Source organism: Larus michahellis, chromosome Z (assembly GCF_964199755.1).
Source record: "Larus michahellis chromosome Z, bLarMic1.1, whole genome shotgun sequence".
In the NCBI taxonomy this organism is placed as follows: domain Eukaryota; kingdom Metazoa; phylum Chordata; class Aves; order Charadriiformes; family Laridae; genus Larus; species Larus michahellis.
This window is the reverse complement of record NC_133930.1, coordinates 80080601-80102273: the sequence shown is the minus strand read 5'-3', so window position 1 is coordinate 80102273 and position 21673 is coordinate 80080601. Positions and strand designations below refer to the sequence as shown.

The window sequence follows — 21673 nt, the reverse complement described above, 5'->3', positions numbered from 1 at the left end:
CTCGCCCTTCTGTCCCGCCTCCCTCCGGCCGCTCCAGCCAATGGCGGCACGTCACATCGCCAGCTGCCAATCTCGGCAGCGCCCCCGCCCTTGCAGGGGGCGCCCCGCCGGCGCGCTTCCGCCACGCCACGGCGGAAGTGTGATGTGGCCGTGAGCGCGTCGCCATGGTAAGCGCGGGACGGCGGGCGCCTGCTCCGCTCCGCGATCGCCCCCGGCCCCCGTCCCCGTCCTGTCCCGGTCCCCTCCTGCCGGCACTGCCGGCTTCGCGGCCAACTGCGTCTCTGCCCAGCGACGCCCACCAGGCCCGCTGGCGCCCCGGAGGCCCCGCACATCCCAGCCGGCCCGGCTCTTAGAACCCCCTCACAGGCTGAGGCCTTCGCCCCGCCGCGGGGCAGCTAGTTCACGGGAACGGGGCCGTCACAGTCCCACCGAAAAGCCGTGTCTGGCCTAGCAGAAGGGCACACCGGCCGGGTCTGTGGCCCCTTGGTCCTTCCCGCCCCCAGCCCGGCACGTTTTTGGGCTGCAGGAGCTTAACCCGGGGTTTCTGTGTGGCAGCAGTCCTTGCTCCAACCTGCGGTGTATTGTCAGAGTAGTGTTTCGGTCTTTCTGATCTTCTGATTTAATGCATATGTTGTTTGATATCTTGCTTCTCGATCAGTCAGCTGAATCCTGACACTGACTGCTGCTCTCGTTTTTCAGGATGATCGTCAGAGGCCTAGGTCCATTTGCTAATGAAAAGTATGAATGGTCTATATAGAGTTAATCTAGAGGTTTATTAACATAGCCATTTATGTTTTCGAAGGTTTCTGCCTTTTTTTCATTATACATACAGAGAATATAAATGGGGGATTTGTACTTGGGTTAGAGTTAGAGCTGTTCTTTGAAATAATCTTTCTCAACTAAGGCGAAGATCTTTATATGAGCAGGGGAAATACATGATTTTAAAATTAAAAGGAAAAACAAAGAAATAGCTAAAAGAAGAAAAGGTTTTCTTGTGCAAATAAAGGTTTGTATGTAACTTCAACACAGAATTATTTTAAGGTGAACATTTTCAAAATTTTTCATAGACTCACAGAATGGTTTGGGTTGGAAGGGGCCTTTAAAGATCACCTAGTCCACGCCCCGCTGCTATGGGCAAGGATATCTTCCACTAGTTTAGGTTGCGCAAAGCCCCATGCAACCTGGCTTTGACAGGTTATCCATCACCAGTGATATGAACTGTACAACTTGCACCGAATCTTTTTGTACTTCCCCCATATTTATTAGAAGATTAATATCTCTTGAACTTCCTTATGGTTCAGTTCAAAAAAAGTTCTAGGCTCCAGATCTTGTCACCGGCAGGAAATTGCTGGAAGTTGCTCACCTGAGCATTCTTTGGCAGATCTTTTAGATGAACCTGTTCTAATCTGTGGCTTCAAGCACTGAACAAAGGGTTTTCATGATAAGCGTAAATTATCTCAGAAAATCTAAAGTGCACATACAGAAAACGAGACAAAAGAGAAGTGAATACCTCACCTCTAATCAGTGCTTTGAAAAGGTAGATACTATAGAAGTACAACATCATCTTGCTGTTCTTCATAATGCTTAAAAGGATTTCAGATTATAGAAAAAAGGCAAGAGAACCTTGATGATCAGTGAGACATCTATGTTGCTCAGTTTAGCACTTAAATATGGCACTAATGTTTAGCAAAAAGATTATGGCAGGCATACAAGCTTTGTGAGAATCTTTTTCTCTGCTTGTCCTTGTTGTTTCTTAGAAGTTACTCTGTATGCTTCAAGGAACCTGAAGTAAGGTAGAATCTTTTGCTTAGATTTTTATTGTGATTTTATGTCAAAGGAGGTGAAAATAAGATTCAGTCTTGTGGTGTTTAAATCTCCTCAGGGAAAACAGTAGCCCTCATGGCGTATCCAGGACCTTGGATTCTCCATGATGCTACCTCTGGTGTCATGGCTGTTTCTAAAAAAAATTGTTTTGTGGGATTAGCAGTCATGAGCTGTTATTAACGACAGTTTCTTTTGAGCTCACATTTGACTGTGAGATAGGAAACAGCTGCTGTCTGTATATTGTTAAATGGAAGAGAGTAGAGCTACACCTCCAATTTGTTCTCTTCCTCCAAAGAAAATGAACTGCAACTGTGTCAAGTCAGTATCTGTGTGAATAGCATGATTTTTGAAGCATAATTTACAAAGAACTTCATCCTTTGGAACTTTCCATCCCATTGTCTCTCGGGCTTCCTTACCACATCCTTACCAAGCAAGTCAAAACTTGTGCTGGGTGAACAGTCAGCTGCTGCCAAACAGAATAAATATAAGCCGGCTTCTACCTGTCTGTTCCCTTATGTGAAAGCAAAACTTGTGTTTATTTTTTTCCTGTTCACTGCCAGTGGGTAGAGAAAAAAAATGGTATTTTAACTTAAGCCAACTTTGAAAGCAGGTAGAAGCTGCTCAATGGATTAAAAAGATACTGGAAACGGGAGGCATGCTGTATAATCACACAGCTGCTTAATTTATATAGAGGCAGAATATGTATTGTTTACCGACTTTCACAAATCATTGTGTCAGTTTAACCTGTCAACTTTTGAAATTTTATATCTGAAAACTCAACAAAACTTTTCTTAGTGGGGTTGAAAAATTTGCTACACAGATGTGGTGTGGTGGGTGGAAGAAGCCTAAAGTAACATTAAAATTAGTGATGAGCTTCTCACCTTCTGAAGGGTGGTCTTCACTTTCCTTCATAGCAAAAGCATGTAATTGCAGCTAAGCATGAGTACATGTACAAAAAAGCATCTTAGTATGTGTCTGTAATTGCAATTTAGTGATGAAAAAAAAAAAGAATTGCAGAAAACTTCACGAAGATGGCTTCTTTCCCTTCATGCTCTGGTTACGACTGACCTCAAGTCCCACATTTCTGCCAAAAAATTGATTTGTGAACTTCCCATAAGGACAAACATTTCTGTCACAATCTTTGTTACTGTGTTAGAATGGTGTTTATAGAAGGAAGGGGAATTGCTCATATAACCAATTGTAAAAATGTTCCTTAGTAAATACTGATCCAGACCAAGCTCTCAGATATAAACATACCAGGATTTGAGACACTGTTCTCCCAAAGAGCTTTCAGGATTCTTCAAGTACAAAGTTTGGCTTATTCAAAGTTATAAGGAGGAATCAATCCTGATTAAAATTTGCTAATAGCTTTGTTTTTATTGTGGCCTAAAAGCAGATAGGATTAAAAACATCTCCTAGTTCATCTTGCAGTCTTTAGGTGTCTTTGTATTGTGAATTTATTTTGGGATAATGATGGACAACTTTTTGTATGTCTGATTATACATTTTAGATTCTCCATTCGTGATCCAAACTCTAAATTGAACAAAAAAGGAAGTTATCATAAAGTAGTCAATGTCACAATTTAATTTTTCGATTGGCTGCAGCATTAGACACCATGCACATCCACTGTAATAGCATGGTAATGGTGCATCTGCTAGCTCCTTACACCAAAAGTTCAATTTTGAAACTGTTCTTTAGGTATTGTGGCGAAGAAGAGGGGATTCAAGTAAGCATGGAATTTCAACATCGTCACTTTGAGGCGTCGTTTCAGTGTTGGTCTGTGAAATTGAATTGCAGTAAAAATACTAAATAAGTTAAAGTCAAGAGAGCTTTTGTAGGAGAGGACAACTGTTCCATCTGTTAAGTAATTGTCTAATTGTTTAAAGAGATTGCTTATGTTTTAAACAGATGTATTAGTCTCCAGTTGACTGAAAAGCATAAGTGTTAATTCCTATGGGCTGTACTTGCCATATCGATTAGACAGCATACTTCTTCAAGAAGTGTCTAGGGGAAGGATTCCCTATTACTCTAATCGAGCCTTAGCCCAAATTTTATAAATCCAAAGATACATATTTGAGACAGAACTTTGAATATTTTAGGCAAAAATGTGAATGAGCATTAAATTTTATGCTTAAATTCATCGGAAACTAAATACTGGGGTCAATGTGCGGTAAAGTTAAAGTAAAAAACCCTATTCATGTTGGAGCAACCACTAACTGCTAACTGGATGGTATTTGGATACTTACTAAGCACAAACCAGTTTTGTCTAAACAGCTCTTCCTTAGTTCTTCAGTGTAGTTTTGCTAATAATCACTTCAAAATTAACTGATTTGCAAATTCTGTATTTTTCTTAGCATGCCTCTTTTACAAATGCTTATTTTCCATTCATTTTTATCAGATTACATTTGGCAGCAGTGTGAAAACAAATTATTTTGGAATAGGTTGGAAAATAATATAATTATGTGCATGTTTTAATTAAATTTAGCAATTGCTTTGACATTCAGGTTGGGAGTAATCTTACATGTTTTATGTCCTATCATTTTTTTCAATATTATACTCCTAGAAATTTGATTTAGACTGGGGAAATATGAATTGCAGTACCTAATGGAAACCTCAGATAATAAGCATTTTCTCTTTCAGCTTTTTAAGGACCTCTCCATTAAAATTTCATAGATTGATATCACTTTTCTATGATGGGATGTGAAGCCTACATTACTATTTTAATGGAGGCTTTTACATTTTTATCAGCTCTTGCTTAACCACAGTTTAACGACGGTGTAAGCTCTTGCTCACATTTTAATATGAGAAAGGCAGCTAAATGACTGGATATCGGCATTTGTTTCTTTGGTTCCAGAGAACATAATCATCCATCAATTTTATAATACTAAGGAGAAAAAAAGAAAATAAAACTCTTCTAGAAAGACTGTGTATTCTGCAGCATATTACACAAATGTGGTTATCATTTCTTTAGAATATTCCAATAATTTATCTTGTTTGCCCACATAAATTGATTATTATAATAGTAACTGTGGAGCAAAGTTTAACAACTTGCTGGCACTACAATGGCCTCTCTTTTTATAGCACACACAGATGAAATCATGGTCACGCTGCAATCCGAGATAGAGTAATCATTTTGTAAATACTGAAAGTCTAAGGAAGATTAAGCTTTGGTTTCAGTGTTAAGTCTGTTGAGATAAACTGCGAGAGCTTTTTCTTTAGGCTGTCTACCCGCCCAGGGGGACAACAGTATGGGGTTTATGTTCTCCTCCTGCATTTTTTTTTCACCTAGGAAAAAAAAAATGATATCAAATGTTTTATTTTAAATTAAAGTATATGAGGCATGGGGAAATTCAGCAGGTCCTTCCATGGCAAAGGTAGTTGCATCAAAACTTAAGATACAATTTATTATAGTGCTACCCAAGGGTTGCATCATTAAGTGGTTCATAATTCTGTGGTGCTGTCTGCAAAGAAGTGGAACAAAACAGTATCTGAATCACAGAATGCAGGAGTGATGGAGTGAATAAGTGCAGAGGTAGATACAGTACAAAGTCTTGGCTATGGCTGTTGTTTTCACTGTTGGAAAAATCTTAGGATCAGTACATCTATTATGACTATCTCTGCTGAGGCTGAATACACATTCATCAGTGATCACGAAAAATTTAGGCAGTCATCTGACTGCGCCCTTCCTTTCAGCATATTGAATGAAATACTCTTATGAAGTGCAAGAGCTGTTGATAACCAGAACTCTTTTTTTTTTTTTTTTTTAACTTCTTCTCCCCGAGTGTCATAAATTTAATGCTGACTAAATTCCAGGAGTGACAACATCGTCTATAATGAGGTTGACAGGGGCGGTTCAAATGTTATGGCCCATCAGGATTCCCTTCTTCAGACACATAGGAAATTTTTCACTCTAAATCAACACTTACTAAAGTATATTAAACACTTGAATTACCATGTGCTATTCCATAGATTTCTTTTTTACTCCACGCACAAGCTTCTTCCCTCTCTCCTCACCGCAGAAAAAGGAGCTGATGCACCATCTCTTGCTCCTGAGTTGTAGCAGACTCACCGAGGGCATCTTCCAGAGGCAACTGGAGACTCTTCCTTCCCTTATGAATCCCTGTTTTGCCACAGTGGCCTCTGTTCCAGCAGCTGTTCAGATGCGGACTCAGATGGGAATACCTTCAAATGTCTCCAGCTGTAACATTTCTCTTCTAGCTACCATATATTCGCATAGGTACTTCTAATACATGCCATCACTGCTAATCTGAACACAAGAAAACTTTTGAGAGTATTAATTATCTATTTCTATGGTATATTATATGGAATTATTTTTACTATGATATGATCAGGGAAATAATATTAAGGCCTTTTTTTAAGGTCTAATTTTGGGAAGGATTTAAAAGAGCCTTTGGGCATATAGCTCTCAAAGCTAAAATCCATGGTCTTAAATTTCTAAAGACTTATGAAAAAACTTGCTCTTGCAAGTTCTGCTGAATAAAATACCTCATTAATGCTGCAGGTGATGTGATAGTGCTCCACAACTACCTGGAGACAGCACACAGGAGAGGGAGGGAGGGGAAGAAGTGTAATTACCTAAGTAACACAAAATGTAACTACTAAGGTGCTTCCACCATGTCAGAAATGTGCCAAATGCAGATGTAGAAAATTTCAGCATTTATAATTGAAGCCACAGCTTGAGCGTCTAAGACAAGAACAAAACACCAGTGCTGATTCTTTTCAGCATTTTCAATCTAAGTCTTGGGAAGTTAGTTGTATTTTCACCAGCGTGTGGACACAGTCTAAAAGATAGCGTCAGTTTCTCCGTGGGCTGAAAGCTTTTTACAGTGGGAATGAGGCTCACAGTTCTTCCTTAAGCCAGTCAACGTGTTTGAAAAATTCCAGTTAATTGCTTTTGGATCAGAGGAACCCGGTTTAACCAAATGAACTGCAACCCACCTACATTACGACATTTTCCAAATAGCTTGGTATGTGGATGCAGTATTTTTTAAAAGAATTCCGAGTAAAGTATGACTCTTAGAGCAGCTTTTAATTACATTAGTTCAAGCAGCTGGATGTAAATTGCCCTTTTCTGTAAATTCAGCTGGGCCGTAAGAATTACTTCAGATATGAAATGTGAAGCCATCTACTTCAGAAATAAATTTTCATTTCCAGTTTAAAACTGTAAATAAATTTTAAAATATGCCTGTCTGTCCTTTTAAAGTGACTATATAGATAAATATGTAATTAGGAGCAGATATCAGTGGAATGGCATCTGTAATTACAGCGATGCCCTACACAGCATATCTGGAGAAACACATGAAGAGCCCAACAAAGAACAATTATATACTGCCCCTATTGATTGACTAATAACACATTTCATGAGTATACGTTTACAGTCCCTGCTTAAGAGGAAGCAAGTGTGCCCTTCTGCCATTTTCTTATGTGGAAGTACCCGATGCCGCCAGCCTCCTTGGGAAGCAGCTGCAGGAGAAAGCTTGCAGGAATTCATGGGAACCGAGCGAGCTCTGGCAGGCACTGTGCTGTGAGATGTCGGGAGCAGCTGTCTCTCCCGGAGGACTGATCAAATTAATCAGTTGATAGGGAGTATCTGGCTTTGCTGAGAGGCAGCCACTCCTGGATCCGGCCCCGTTGTGTTCCTAGACCCGCGGGAGCCAGGAGACGCTGTCGCTTGTAGGTCGTAAGAGTTGTCTCTGTTGGGGGAACTGAGAGTTTCCTGGTTTCTGAAGTTGGCAAAAGCTTGTGCCTAGTACAAAGGCAAGAGTCCACTGATAATGATGGGCAGCGTGTTGTCCTTTGTGAATAATCTGTCCATTATTTATGACCCAGTAGAATAGAAATGATGACTCAGCTAGCTCAGCTAAGATACTAAGCTAAACACGATTTAGCAAATGCCATGGCCTGGAAGAAAAGCAGGTAGCCTCACCTAGAGGGACAGAGGGCTGTCTCTGGCTGTTGGACCAGCGCTCCACTGTAATGTCCCCTCTCCTTGTTCTCACGTCACAGTAACCTTCCCGCATGTCAGCTGTTGCGTGTGGTTGCCATTTACTCTTTACCTTTCTCCACGACCTGCCTTCTCTCTGCATCCTAATAATTACATTTTCACCCTGTCCTTTTTTTGTGTCTCAGGCTGTTGTCATAGAAAAGGAATGAGGGAGCTGGCTTGGGAATTTTGCTCCTGCAGAAGGATGGCTGATGGCAAGAGGGCTGCTGCGTCGGGCAGAAGTAAAGGAGAGAGTAGGGCACCCACTCCAAGGGCTAATGCTGCCCTTAAGGGCATGCCCTCACGGATGCTGAAACTTCTCATGCAAGCTGCAGAGGCAGAGTTGGGCAAAAAGTACAAAATTCAGTTGCTCTGTTGACCCTCTCTATGCTGTTCCTTCTTAACGGGTAGCTCCCCACCCACAGGTGGCATGTCGCACCCCGTTAGCTTAGACATTTAAATTAGGTTGTCTGTATCGCCCTGTTTAATGCATGTATTCAGGCTGGCAGTTGTATGCATGTTCCAGTATTGCTTCATATAATTCATGGTGACTTCCGCATAAGCTAAGGTTATTTTTTTTTTTTTGTTATGAGGTTTTAGATCTCAGGATCAGAAGGGTCATGGATGTTCTAATGGCTTTGCTTCTACTAGAGCTTCTCATTTTTCTCTCTTAATTTGCTGTTAGTGCAATACCGAACTCAAATATTGTGATTTCATTTATAATTCTGCTTAACTATGTAGAGAAGTTTGATTATCAGAGTGTCAAAACATTAGAATTTTGTGACATAGGAAGAAAGTGCATATAGATCAACAGAAATATGCCTCAGGCTATGGAAATGGGAGCACTGATGTGCTCTTAAATCCCACTGAGTTCTGCTTGAAGAAGGAAACTGCAATGTAATATCCCTTTATGAGTGCTAAGTATTTACACATAATTAAATACTACTACTCAGTTTTCTGGGTTGAGCAGTAAGAAAAAAATATGAGATGTTTAGACAGCAGTTCGTCAGAACTCCAGAACGAAGGGTGAATTCATTGCATTTGCTTTGCCATTTTTTTGGAGTTCAGACTAAATAGGATTTGCAAGTGAGGGTAGGCAAGCAAAGAGAAAATAGGGCTTTTTGAAGTAAGTAATTACTTAGCATACTACCTGGTGCTGTTAAGTTGGCCAAAATGTCAGTTGAGACATGCTAAGTGGAAAAAAAAAACCCGAAACAATAAAACTGCAGCTTCATGCAGCTGGATTATTTTCACCCTATAAGAAGAATTTAAGTCTCAGATTTGGGACTAATTATTAGAAGCTACAGATCACAAGGACTAGTAGTAGGCAAATATTTCTACTAAAACTAGTGAACCTATTGGGTAAAAAAATTAAAATTTTGCTAGTGCCCTATATATTGGAATGGTGATCTGCCACTTGCTGGAAATCAGCATCAGCCGTCTTTATTCCAGGTTTTGTACTTTGTTATGGAGTTATAGCAGTCCTTACATGAGTACCTTCTCTCCCCCCATGATGTTTATACTTCTGGAAAAGATTGCTTTGTATAAGCAATGGTGGTTGCTTATAAGTTAATGATAAAAGAACATGTTGGCCGCACAAGACTCAGACTTTAGTTAAAAAAACCAAAACGCTTCTGAGATGCACTTACTGCATTTTACTGATATTTTAAACTTTAGCAAATAGCCAGATAACATAGCAGTTTCTCACATATCGTTTCTTGTTATTGCCACTAGGCAGGTTAGTTTGACTGCCACACTGTAGATTTTTACTTCTGCATCCTAAGGCAATTGTTCATTTGTTCAGCATTTTCCATAATTAACACTTCTAAAAAATGTATTTATAGTAAAGATATTTTTAAATTAAAAATGAAAAGATTATTTGAAAATAAGATTAATACGTTATCTTTTTGTAGATCATGCGGGTTTAATTCTATGTATTTCTACAAATCTTTTGAATTTTGGGTGTAATCTTCATAAAGCAGTATATTAACAATCCTCCTACATATTTCTTGTTATTCTCTGTCTTGGCTGCCTCTGGTTTAGTTGTCAGATATTCTTCACCTCCACCTTCACCACCACCACCATATTCTATTGATGCAAACCACAGTTACACTTATTCTCGGCTGAGAGGGAACATCTGTTTTCTGTAACTCTTAGCCTGCTGCTAATGGATTTCCACAAACTGGCTTTGGAACAGGTGCCTGGGAGCAATACTGTAAGGTTACCATTTTGTCTGCTATTTCTTTACCCTTCTTGGGATGGCTTGAGAAAGAAAAAGCGTTCTTCCACCATTGTGTGCAACGGGCTGTCAAAAGAGTTCCTGGATCACTGGAATTTCAGGTTTAATTTTTGGTTTTAATGGGTATGTCTAGGGGATCACTTATTTTCTGTAGCCTATGCAGTGAGGAAAGTTTTGTACTGCAAAGAAGTAATTTTTCTTTTCTGATGTTCTTCCGTAGTCTGCCATCTTCAACTTTCAGAGTCTTCTGACTGTAATCTTGCTGCTCATATGTACCTGTGCCTATATCAGATCCTTGGCTCCCAGCTTACTGGACAAAAATAAAACTGGGTACGTAGTCTGGTCGTTTTAAAAATACACAAGCTGTTTGGTTTTAACTGCAACGTTTTACTCTTAGTATCTTCTAATAATGTGTGATAATACAATCATATTTTGAAAAATTTCTCTCTTCTTTAAAGATACAAATCTTCATTTTATATCTTACAATAGAAGGCAATAAGGTATTTGTAATTCACTTAGTTGTAATTTTTTAGTAAGAATTTATTAACTAACAAAGCCAGCTAATATTGCTTTATTAGTTATTTTCTAGATTTGCAGTTTTCTCATTAGAGGCTTATTAAAGATACAACCATGAGTGACAGAAAGAAAACATTTTTCTACGTGCAACTGTTGCTGTAATAATTTATTTTTAATTCTTCAGGCTGGATTAAAAAAAAAACACATTAACATCAGAAGCTGTCTTTTTGTTTGTTTTCAAAATAGGCGTTTTGGAAGTACAAGTTTGAAACACAGCTTCAGCAAAACTATTCAGTCTTTAACTAAAAAAAAATTCAAACTATTTTTTAAAATAAGCAACACTATACCTGTGGACTCTTTAAATATTTTTTTTTTTTATTCTTTAAGGAGTTTATAGAAAAGTTTTTGAAAGCTTCTACAAAACCTACCTTTTTTTTTTGTGTCGTTTGATCACTATAACTTCATCTCTCACTGAAGAGAGACATGCTTCCTAAAGCATACGTTCCTAGGTGACCAGTGTTTTTCTCCTTTGCGTTCCACATTCTCCTGGAATGCGCTTAATGTTGCAGCGCCAGTACTGCTGCAAAACAGTTCTTCTCTGCCCTGCTTGGCAGCACAATTTTTGGGGTGGTGGGGAAAGAGGACAGCCATGGAGCCAAATCTGTGCTCCACTTACACTGTTAATACCCATTCACCTTTTGGCTTACCAGTTATCTTTGTGCTACAAAGACCGTGACTGGATGCTGGGTTCAATCAGCAGTATGCAGAACTGTGATTTAAATGCTGTAGTTTTAAAGTAACAATAGGGCAATTTTGACCTAGAAACCACTGAGGCTGTCTGTAGTATTTCGGTAATACTGTCATCTAAGGTTAATACAAAGGAGATAATATTTATAGAAGTAGGAGGTGATTCTGGCTAGTAATGTTCTAGCTGGAAAAAACAGACAGGCTTTTGGGCACTGGGTGTTTGACTTGTCCACTTTTTCCATTAGGTCATTTGCTGTTAAAGAAAATGTTTTTTTCCCTAAGTATCTTCTGTCACTTCTGCATTTTATTTTCAGAAAAAGTGTCAAGTTTTAAGTAGACTCCTTGTCACCAAGAACCTTGAGTGTTTTATCTTCTGAAAACCATTGTTGTAATTAAGCTCCAGAATTGCCGTTTTATCATACAAGATTTCTTTTAGTGGTGTGAGATACCCAGAGTACACTAGCTTTTTTCAATTTGGAGTTCTAACATGAAAATTCTTGTGTCCTTTCATATGAGGCCTTGAGGTTGCCACTGACATGAGAGATTTCTTTTGATAAAAGTAAAGAAGGAAAGAAAGAATGACTTCATGAAGGACTGGGGGTGTTGGGGGGAATTTGGGTGTCTGCTAATGGAAGATAACACAATAGTCAATGAGGTATACACAGTAAGAAGTAAGAATATTTATTTAACTGATTAAAATTTTAGTGCTGTTCTTGGCAAGGAGTGTTTCCTTTAATCTGGAGCTACTCTGTTTATTCTTGAGGCAAATCTGTCTGGAGTACAATAGAACTCTCTTCATAAAATGTTTTCAAAGGGTGCTGACACAGTGGAGGAGTTGGGCGTTTGATCTGCAGGTTTGTATTTATATAGATGTTGGACATACTATTTTATTTTTGTTTTATATATACGTATGTAGACTGCTTTGTACTGGAGAATAAAACGTTGGCCTGGAAGCAATGAAATTTGTTTCCTGAATGGTAGATGTTTACATGGAGCTCGTATGCTGTTAAACCCCTGTCCCTTTTCACTAACATATTCCATGCTCAAATGGAAATGTCTAGACATACTGGATAAAATAAATTCTAGTGATATTTCATTTTACCACAGAGATGATCTTACCTCATTATTCTTGCTGCAAATTAATAGCATAAAAAAGTAGCAATAAAATATTAAAGTGACAGAGAGGAGAGATGTTGATAGTTATTCACTATATTTCTGACTAAGTGAGTGGTAACTTTGGTGAAGATTTAAATCTGTTGATAGTAAGTAAAGAAACATGTTTCTGTTGGTTGAGAGACTGTTGCAAAGTGATGTCACCCATCCTCATAACACCGTATTTCATCCTGTTGACTTCTGCCAACATGTGTCTTTTCCTACCAAGTCAAACAGAATTTTAAACCTTCATTTTCCCTGACGCATCTTGAGTGTTTCCATGTGCTTCGTCCTGAGCAATGCAGCATTTAAGGTTGGGAAAGCAAGTAGGGATTTACTGTTTCATGCTAACTAGAGGAGAATGCGTACCACAACATAATTCTCTCCTCCCTGCTAACCAGAAAGATGTGTTAGCTTATATGCAGCGGAGGTTTCCTTTGACTTGCCATAAGCATTGCAGTGGGGTATCTCCACACTCCCTCCTGCAGTGGTAGTGGGGTAAACACATGGCAGCTGCATTTTACAGCATTCCCAGTTTAGTGGCCAAAGTCTAAAGCCCCGCTAGACCTTTCTCGTCTTACGGTGTTTCATTTCTTTAGATTTTTTATTATCCGGAGAACTAACACGACTTTCATGATCAGTGCTTTTAACATTAGCACTGAAAGGCAGGAATATGCAGCAGCTCGTTTGACTTGTGGCTGGCAGAAAACAGCAGGTGTGCAAGCCAGACTGAGACATTTCACCTGCATCAAAACAAGGATGAAGATGAACCTGAGGAGGAGAATAAGGAACAGTGCAATTACTTTGAGTAGTTGCTTCAGGAGGAATTATTTTGGAGCAGATTCATTCAAGGCATCATTTCTGTAATAATCAAACAGGTTTTGACTTGGAGAGGTGCATGTTGTGGACCTGAGATGAGCACTAATGGAGAAATTCAAAAGAGCAGGCGGCCTGCACAGGCTTTTCTTCCAATGTCAGCTCCCCGGTTCATCCAGGGGCTGTGATTACAGCTGTGTAGAAGGTCCAGATTTCAATTTGCTTTTGCTCAGCCGCAAACTATGTGGATAAACAGATGTACTGAGCTGTTCCAATAGCAGCACAAGCCTCTTAAAAAGGTATTGTTGTCATCTGTTGGAAAGCTTGTCAGTCCTCATGTCAGTGACTTTAAGTTCATAAATTGTTAACTGCAGTAAGGGTGGCTGATGAAACCCATACTCTGTCTTGTACCTCCCACATCTGAAAGGAAAATTCATATTTTCCCCCATAAGGGTTTTTTCTAGGGCTAGGAACAATATACAATACTTAATTATAATTTTACATTGTTACACATGGTTTTAAAAACCATGAGAAGGCAAAGAAATACCCTTGGTGACAGGGCGACAGGCAAACTCAACAGGTTTATGGACTGAAGGACTTAATACTCTTTTTCTCAGATAAGATTCTTCAAATATGCATATGAAAAGAACAGTGATGTTTTATTTCTTTGAGTTCCTGGGCAAGTTTTTGAGAGAGGGCAACATGAGATGCTGGGCTGTACAAGTTTTTTGTTGGTTTTACAGCATGCAATCTGTAAACCTTAATTATAGAGAGAGTAAAAGCAGTTTGAGAATCTTAAGTGCCATCAGACAGCATTACGGGTCTGTGTATTTTCCTGTATAAGATTTACACATGAATGCCTTTTTACCTGCATACATCTTCAAAAAATGCATAGATATCTTCAGGTTACTTTACTGTATGACCTCTTAGCCTGGAAAAGTGTGATGGTCTACATGTAGGGTTTATTACTTCTGCTTGTGGAGCTATATAAAAGCAGAAGAAATGAGCTTTGGCTATACAGAAACTTCTGGCTTGAGGTAAAATGATCTAACGCACAAATGAAAAAGCCCATTTTCTAAAAATGAAAATCCTGGAATGCTGTTCGCAGTAATGTGGTCAGCAAGAGGTACATTGGTTAAAAAGCATTTCACTCTGAATTTGAAAACGTCAGTCGCTGGCTCTTGGAACACTTGGTTCTCACCTGCCCAGCACCGGGCTTTTGTTTCAGAAATAAAGGGGAGGCTGCTAAATGGAAAGAGGGAGAGATGCTGAAGTAAACTAAGACCATAAAAGAGGCCAGAAGATATAAAGTACTGCAGAAATTCTTTTTTAAAAAGTGCTGGATATGTTGACTGCTGAAGTATGCAGGAGCAAGTGGCCCAAAACTACCTGTCTGCATTTAAGCAGGAAAAAAATAGGCAACTGCCAGAGCCCAAGAAAGAGGGAAGGCAGATAATCAAACCATTGTGGGTGTGGGTTCAGAGCACTGTGGGAAAGCACTTGGAGGACTGCCATCACAGCAGGTAGTAGATACAGCCCCACAAATAACGTAGGCTGAAGTTAACTGCTGATAAACATATCAGGAGAAGGAGGAAAAATAATTAGTTTTTTTTTAGTCCATAAATCTATAAATAGACAATATAGTTAAATCCAGATGTTTTCACTGCATTGCTACAAGTCACATACTATGAAGGAAACCTTCCTGGAGACAAGTTTTCAACACAGTTTTGACAAACATTTGAAAGGCTAAAAACTGGCTTCTAGTTCAGGACACTTCAGTATTCTTCCGCTCTTCTTCCTCATATTCTAAAGCAGTCTCTGCTCCTGTTCCTCTTGAGCAGTCAGTATGAGATCATTCTGGTTACACAGAGAAATTGTGAATTTGCAGCATACATGCTTGTACGTTTGGATGAGCTCTGAAGAGTCGAATCCTGCTTTTCTCCTTTGCTATTCCACTTCTGAGAATTACCATCCTTGGCAAGCAGCATTAGAGAAACATGAGCAAGGTAAACCATTTTAAAAGAGTAAAAACAAACCCGAAGACTTGTCCTGTTATTTATTTCAATACAAGTATTCTATATCAGATTACACCTATGAGTATGCTCTGCTAGAAAAGGCATTTTTATCTATTGTTGCTAAGGGAAATACAGAAGAGGGGCTACAAAGCATTAAATTTAAAGTACTCAGGTTTATCATCTCTCTTACCTGCAGGAAAACTTGCTTCAAATTCTTCAAAAACTTCTTCAAATTCTATTTATTTAAAATAAAAAGTTTCCCATATACAATAACATGGAGGCCTGTTGGGTGTTTCTTACTCGAGTATTTTTCTAGGTTTTGATTTTTTTTCTTTACATAATTTTCGGCCTGGGGTAGTTCAATGTAGAATGCAGAATTCTGATGAAATCTTCAGTTTTGGAAGATGGACTGAGTAAATGCATGTTTGTTTTTCTTTCATGCAGAAAACCTTGCTAGACTTAGAAAGAACTTTGCCACTTGTTCAGTTCATAGCCTGTACTCCTCTGTGCAGGTATCTGGTGTTTTCTGAAGTCGAGAAGAGTGTCGAGTTGACAAAGTACTGTTAATTTGGGTTGCTTTAGCATAGAAGAAAGAAAATCAGTTGACTTAAATTATTTTATTAAACCAAGAGCCTAATGAATTTTTTTTATCTTTACAGGCTATTGGGAATATTCTGGAAATGCGCCAGAATTGGTAATCTTTTTTCTTTGGAATCTTTAAGACCAGTACTTTTTCTAGAGTATGGATTATTTATTAGGATAATGTTTCCATGTAACAATGAAACCCATACTCACAAATCATCTTAAAAAATGCAGGTTTTATCTCCATGACATATAATCAAGGAGGGGTGGGGATGGGGTATGACTATCTTACTTAGCATGATGGAAGCCTGCATTTTCTAATGTCAATTCATATATGTGGTGTTATATTTGCAAATATCTTCTGCATTTTTTCTATGTGAAATAACCAAGAGCACACTTCTTATTAACTTACAAAGAAATCAGTGATTCCTTATAAACTGCTGTCTATTTGAAATTCTAATCGACTACTGACAAAAGCCAGGTATTTACCTTATAGTAATAAAACAACATGAAATTCATAATGCAGTAAGGTTCTGTTTAGTCACAAATGTATTTTATCTCTCCTTTCTTTAGTTAGCTTCTGTGCACTTCTGAACTGTGCAAAGGTGTTGGTGTTCAAGGGTCATCTATAGGCAGGCTGATCAGCTTTATCTGATTTTAGACGTCTGCTCATAACATTGATATATATGTTTATTTTAATCCTTAATCTGAATTCATTTTGAGAAGGAAATGGGAATATGCAACAGAAGTTCAGTCTTGGCATTAAGGTGTATGCAAGATTTTTAAAAAATTACAAATCCATCATCGAAATGGTGTTCTTCAAATTGCATTGTTAATGCAGAGCAGAAACATTGAACTTGTAATTCTAGGTCTTCCTACTTGTCATTGAACCTAAAGAAAAAATACATGGTTCGGTTCCTTTTTCTGTATTCTCAGTCTTTGAAAGGGACATGACATACTTTTTTTTTTTCAGTGTGTCAAAAAGCATTGACGCAAAAACCATTTTTTTGTAAAGACCTGCTGTTAAAATGATTGCAGAGATTGTCCTATTTAGATAATAGACATTACAGAACTACTTTCAGTATTGTAATTGAAAGATACTGGCAAGGTGGCAGCTGTCAGAAATGAATTTTGAGCTATACCAGCAAAAAAAAGTGTAACAATTCAGCTGCATTAAGGTTTGTTCGAGGCTGAACAGAACACCTTACCTTACCATCTTCCTTTTAGTTAAGTAAGTGTCCATTTTTTCTATTAGCTACGCACAGCAAGCAGTTAAACAAACTATTTGAAAGAGCACACAAGAGGTTTCATAAGGTCCCTGTCAACTGGATGAAGTTAAGAACTGCAGTTCATCTGGAACATAGTCTTGCTTTCCCATCATGTAGTAACATTAACATGTTTGCATTTGCTGTATCCAAGGTAATGCGTGCACTCTTGTGCCCCATACTGAACTGCTCCCTTTTCCCATTTTCATGTAAAACACTAATTTCTTTTCAACTGACACCTAGAGTGGTCCAATTTTACTTTCTTTCAGGCTGACGGATGAGAAGGTAGCATCTCAACGTTCTTTCTGTACATTTCCTTACATGACAGTACCGTATTCTCAGTGTGGGAAGTGGGCTTTGAAGATGATTCCTATCATTTTATTTTTGTTAATCGCAAAGGCGTGTAGAAAGTGCAGGCTTTCAAAAACGAAAATGCCTGTTGGCTTCCTTTACATTTAATTTGCCGAGTATGTTTGAACAACCTTTTCACATGTGCATAAGATTTTAATAACCAGCAAGTGGTTACATATTTACAAAGTTGTGCAAAATTGTGTTTAATCCTACCACATGGTGATTTCTCTTTTATGAAAATTAAGAGCAGGAAAGTATAACCCATATGAAAATTGTAATACTCTAAACTGTAGGAGGTGGACTTCCTCAAAAATTTATTTTTAACAGATGTGAAATTGCAGACGTTAATTCACTCAGTTATTTGAAGTTTAATTAAATATACGCCAGATCATGACAACATCTTGTGCTGTCACTGTAGCAGGCACTCCTGCTTATGGGAGGTGTCACTACAAGTGTTTTATTTTTCTTTTGCTGTGGAAAGTTTGTTTCTCCTGTATTTGAAGGTCCTGCTAGTAAAAGAGACATTTTTTTCTGAGGATTACACTCAGTGCTAGACTTGGGAGCCTTGACAGGTTTTTTTTGTTCAATGTTCCTCTGGAAACCGCGTCTCAGAAAAGATGGTCTATAGTAAGACAAAAGACCTTGCACAGCAAAAAGAAATTGAAGTTCGTTTGTTTAAAGCAAACAGCTCTACCTCTGTCTTTGTGCTTCTGAATGCATAAACCCAGGAATATTCTCACTTTAAAGGGTCATTGCTGTGTTAACACTTCCTGACAGTTTTGTACAGTGGAATCGCCATCCAGCGCAGGGGACTCTGCTCTCCAGAGAGGAGTTAATGGATTAATGAAAAGTAATGCTTAAGTAGAACAGTAAAAATGCCTGGCTAAGTAAGTGGAGGAAGCGCCCATGTAAATAGGTAGCAGTCTGATTAACATTACTAATATTCCCCGATTATGTTACAGTTCCCTACCCTAGGGTTCTTTTTTTTTTTTTTTTTCACACTTGATGTGGTGAACAAGAGGCATCTGTAACACTTAGTTTGGGAGCAGATGGGTGGGAATAGATCTTTCTCGATTGCCTTTGCCAACAAATATAAATCTGTTAATAAACTTAATTTTCATCCTTGATCTGCCCTGGAAAACTGTAACACTAATTTGAAAGAGTCAGAAATAGAGTTGTCTCTGTAAGTTCTGTAATCTGTTGACCATTTTTATCACTAACCTGAAAATCTGTGGACCAGACACTCTCCACATGCTCACAATGTTACATCTCTCTAGCAAAGAAAAAAGCCAGGCATCTGGCCATGCCTGGGCTGCTGTGAGCTGCCCAGCCGGTTAGCTGGCTCCTACATGGTACCATGCATAGAAGATACACCCTGCATATAGCAGCTGTCATGGCCAGACAGCATCGAGGTACACCTCAGCTGACATGGAACAGCTTTTGAGCAGCGATAGCCGTTAGCCAGAACTGGGAACGGAGCCAGTAAAAGATTTGGTGTCTTGATCAGCCTTCCAGTGCCTGCCTCTTTTGAACTAAGAGATAGCAGCAATATATTCTATTTGGGGTTTTTTTTAAATGTTTTCCTGGAAATTACATCTGAGAAAAGATGGTTTATAGTAAGATAAAAGGCCTTACATTGACCTCTGCTTAAAGCAAACAGCTCCAGCTCTGTCTTTATGTAGCAGTATATCCTGTCCTACATTTTAGTTTTCCCACTCCCATCCATCTTCTTCCTTAATACAGAACTGTAGTTTTAACAGCATTTCTCCAGCTAGAAATGTTGAGTGCTAATTTCATGTGCAATGGAATAATTACCATCCTAGGCTAGGAGCAGTCTAGATCTGTTTAGTCATGCCTGAATTTTTGTTTGGTTTGGTTTTTTTTCCCCTCCTCTCAGGTGAACGGAAGAGCCCCTACGTGGCTGTGTGCTGTGTCGTGATGGCCTTCAGCATCCTGTTTGTACAGTAGCAACTGGACAGTGTCCGCTGCACCCTACTACCAAACAGCAGAGCACGGAAGAACTTTGGGCAGAAAGAGATGGAAAAGTGTCATCAAGTCTCCTGTCTTATGTTGGATAGCCTGTCTCTTAGTGGACACCCCCAACTCCTGCAAACAGACCATCGTGTACAGTATTAGTGACCATAATGTAACTAACTCCAGATGACATGGACTTATTAATGTCGAGTCAGTAGTGACACTCCTGATGTAACTCTTGAAAGGCTGTCTGCAGTATTTCTGAGTCTCAGGAGATCTTGTTTTACACCATGCAGTTGACAAAGCTTCAAATTTTTTGTTTGATAGACCCATTTTATGAAATTTAAAAGTGATAAATCTGACCATAGCAATAAGACCATTCTCGTAAGAATAAAGAACGTTGTCACTTTAGGATATGTTTATGAAAGTATTTTCAGTTCTTACTGTCTCAACAATTCCTGTCATTTTGTGATAGCTACACTCGCATACTAAAAATATGACCTCTGGCCTAAGTTACATTCAGCTTTCATTTTCTAAACTGGTAATTCCTCAAATAATCTACCAATATTTTTATTGTAAAAATATGAATAAAGGCAGGGACCATAATTGCAGTGATGTCTGACTAGCTGCTGAGATGGCACGGATGGGAGATTTGGGAACGTGTACTGCTCTGTGTAAAATATCATATGTATTCATTTTTAGAGATCTAAGTCTCAGGTAAATCATTCCCCAGCTTTTTTCAACATTGTGAGAAAAGGATTCTAAGGGCTCTGCTGCTGTTGTTGCATGTCATACAAGGTTGCTAAATCAGCTAAGTGAACAGTTAGCTTCATAGGAGTCTGCAGATAAGGAAGTTGCATGTACCAATATTCTAAAGGTTTAAAACAACTAAATTAGATTACACTCACTATTAATGAGGATTAGGTTACCTTCAGTAATACTTGCCATCAGCATTTATTCTATAATTTTGCAAATTTTCAGTAATCTCGTACATGATTTTAAGTAAATGATTTTAAGCCTGACAGGTGTGTTTACACCAGATAACGTACTGTGACAACATGTGACTTCATAGTGACTGCATTTGAGAGAGTTGCCTGTCAGCAGTACTTTTTCTTGCTCTGAAAAGGTCTGTGATCAAAGTGAGCTAAGCTGGCAATAAAACACACTGAAACGTATGTAAATTTTGTCATTCTTGCTTGAAAAACTTGTTTCATAGATCCAGGTTACTCTGCATTTAGAAAGAAAGTGATTATTAGTTATTATTTGTATTATCTCACATATACCTGCATATCTAAATCACCATCAGAAGTACTTATCCAAAACTCTGCTCTAATCTGGACCCAGGAAAAACAGATTTCTCCAATTCAGGCCAAATAAATACCCCTGGCTGTAAACCAGGCAGATTCGGAGGAGTGCAGAGCTGTATGATGATGATGATGTGTATTGTGCACGCACAGAAGCCTTAAACTGTGCAGGAGATCTGGGCTGAGGCAACATCTATTTCTGAAATTTTAAATGTGGTACTGCTCCAAGCACAGCATCAAAACAACTAATTTCTGGATTTCAAAGGTGCTATTCCTAGACTGGAAGGGGGAGAAATTCCTAAGGAGTCTTGCGTTTTGACCATTAAGTGTATATATGTTCAAAATATGCAAAGAATCGTCTGATAACTTTTTATATTAAGCAATTATATTATAGTTTTTAATATTTATGGGCTTTTATTATAAGTAGTGGTGTTTATATGATATTCACACATTTCTAATTCGTCCAAAACTGTCCTAGCTATCAGATTAATTCTTAGTAATCCCTTATGTTTAGCTGTGACTAGGCAAACCAGTAAAACAACCCAAGAAAATTTTTAATTCTGAGATTATGAAAACTATGACACAGAGGCATCGTATTGCAAAAGCCTTTCCTGTTCGCAGCATTTTATCGTTGAAGAAGTTCAGACGAACAGTCCTCTTGCTGTTTGTCATTTGTTGTTCAAACTTTAAAATTATTTCTTATACATCAGTTCTTCATTTTATCCTAAATGCAGGTCGTTGATGGTCACCTGCTAGTTTGGGATTTTTTTTATTTTCCGCTTGACATGGAATGGATGTCATGGATGACTTTCCAGGATATTCGTGGCATGCTAGCTGCATGGTTGCTCAACAGTGTTACTTTAGCAGCAAAGCAAGTACCACAT

The 21673-nt window shown here is 38.6% G+C and overlaps 1 protein-coding gene across 1 annotated transcript; it reads left to right on the top strand.

The window, feature by feature from the left end:
- The first annotated feature begins 71 nt into the window (after positions 1 to 71).
- TMEM167A (transmembrane protein 167A) lies at positions 72 to 20660 on the top strand. Its single transcript, XM_074570585.1, has 4 exons — positions 72 to 167; positions 10288 to 10397; positions 15973 to 16007; positions 19409 to 20660. Exons 1-4 carry the CDS (start codon positions 165 to 167, stop codon positions 19477 to 19479), a joined length of 219 nt encoding a protein of 72 aa, XP_074426686.1. The 5' UTR covers positions 72 to 164; the 3' UTR covers positions 19480 to 20660.
- The last annotated feature ends 1013 nt before the right edge of the window (positions 20661 to 21673 follow it).

Excerpts from the sequence above, each read along its gene's own strand:
- TMEM167A (XM_074570585.1), top strand. Across the intron at positions 10,398-15,972 it reads CTGGACAAAAATAAAACTGG|GCTATTGGGAATATTCTGGA; the intron begins GTACGTAGTCTG and ends TTATCTTTACAG. Across the intron at positions 16,008-19,408 it reads CTGGAAATGCGCCAGAATTG|GTGAACGGAAGAGCCCCTAC; the intron begins GTAATCTTTTTT and ends CCCTCCTCTCAG.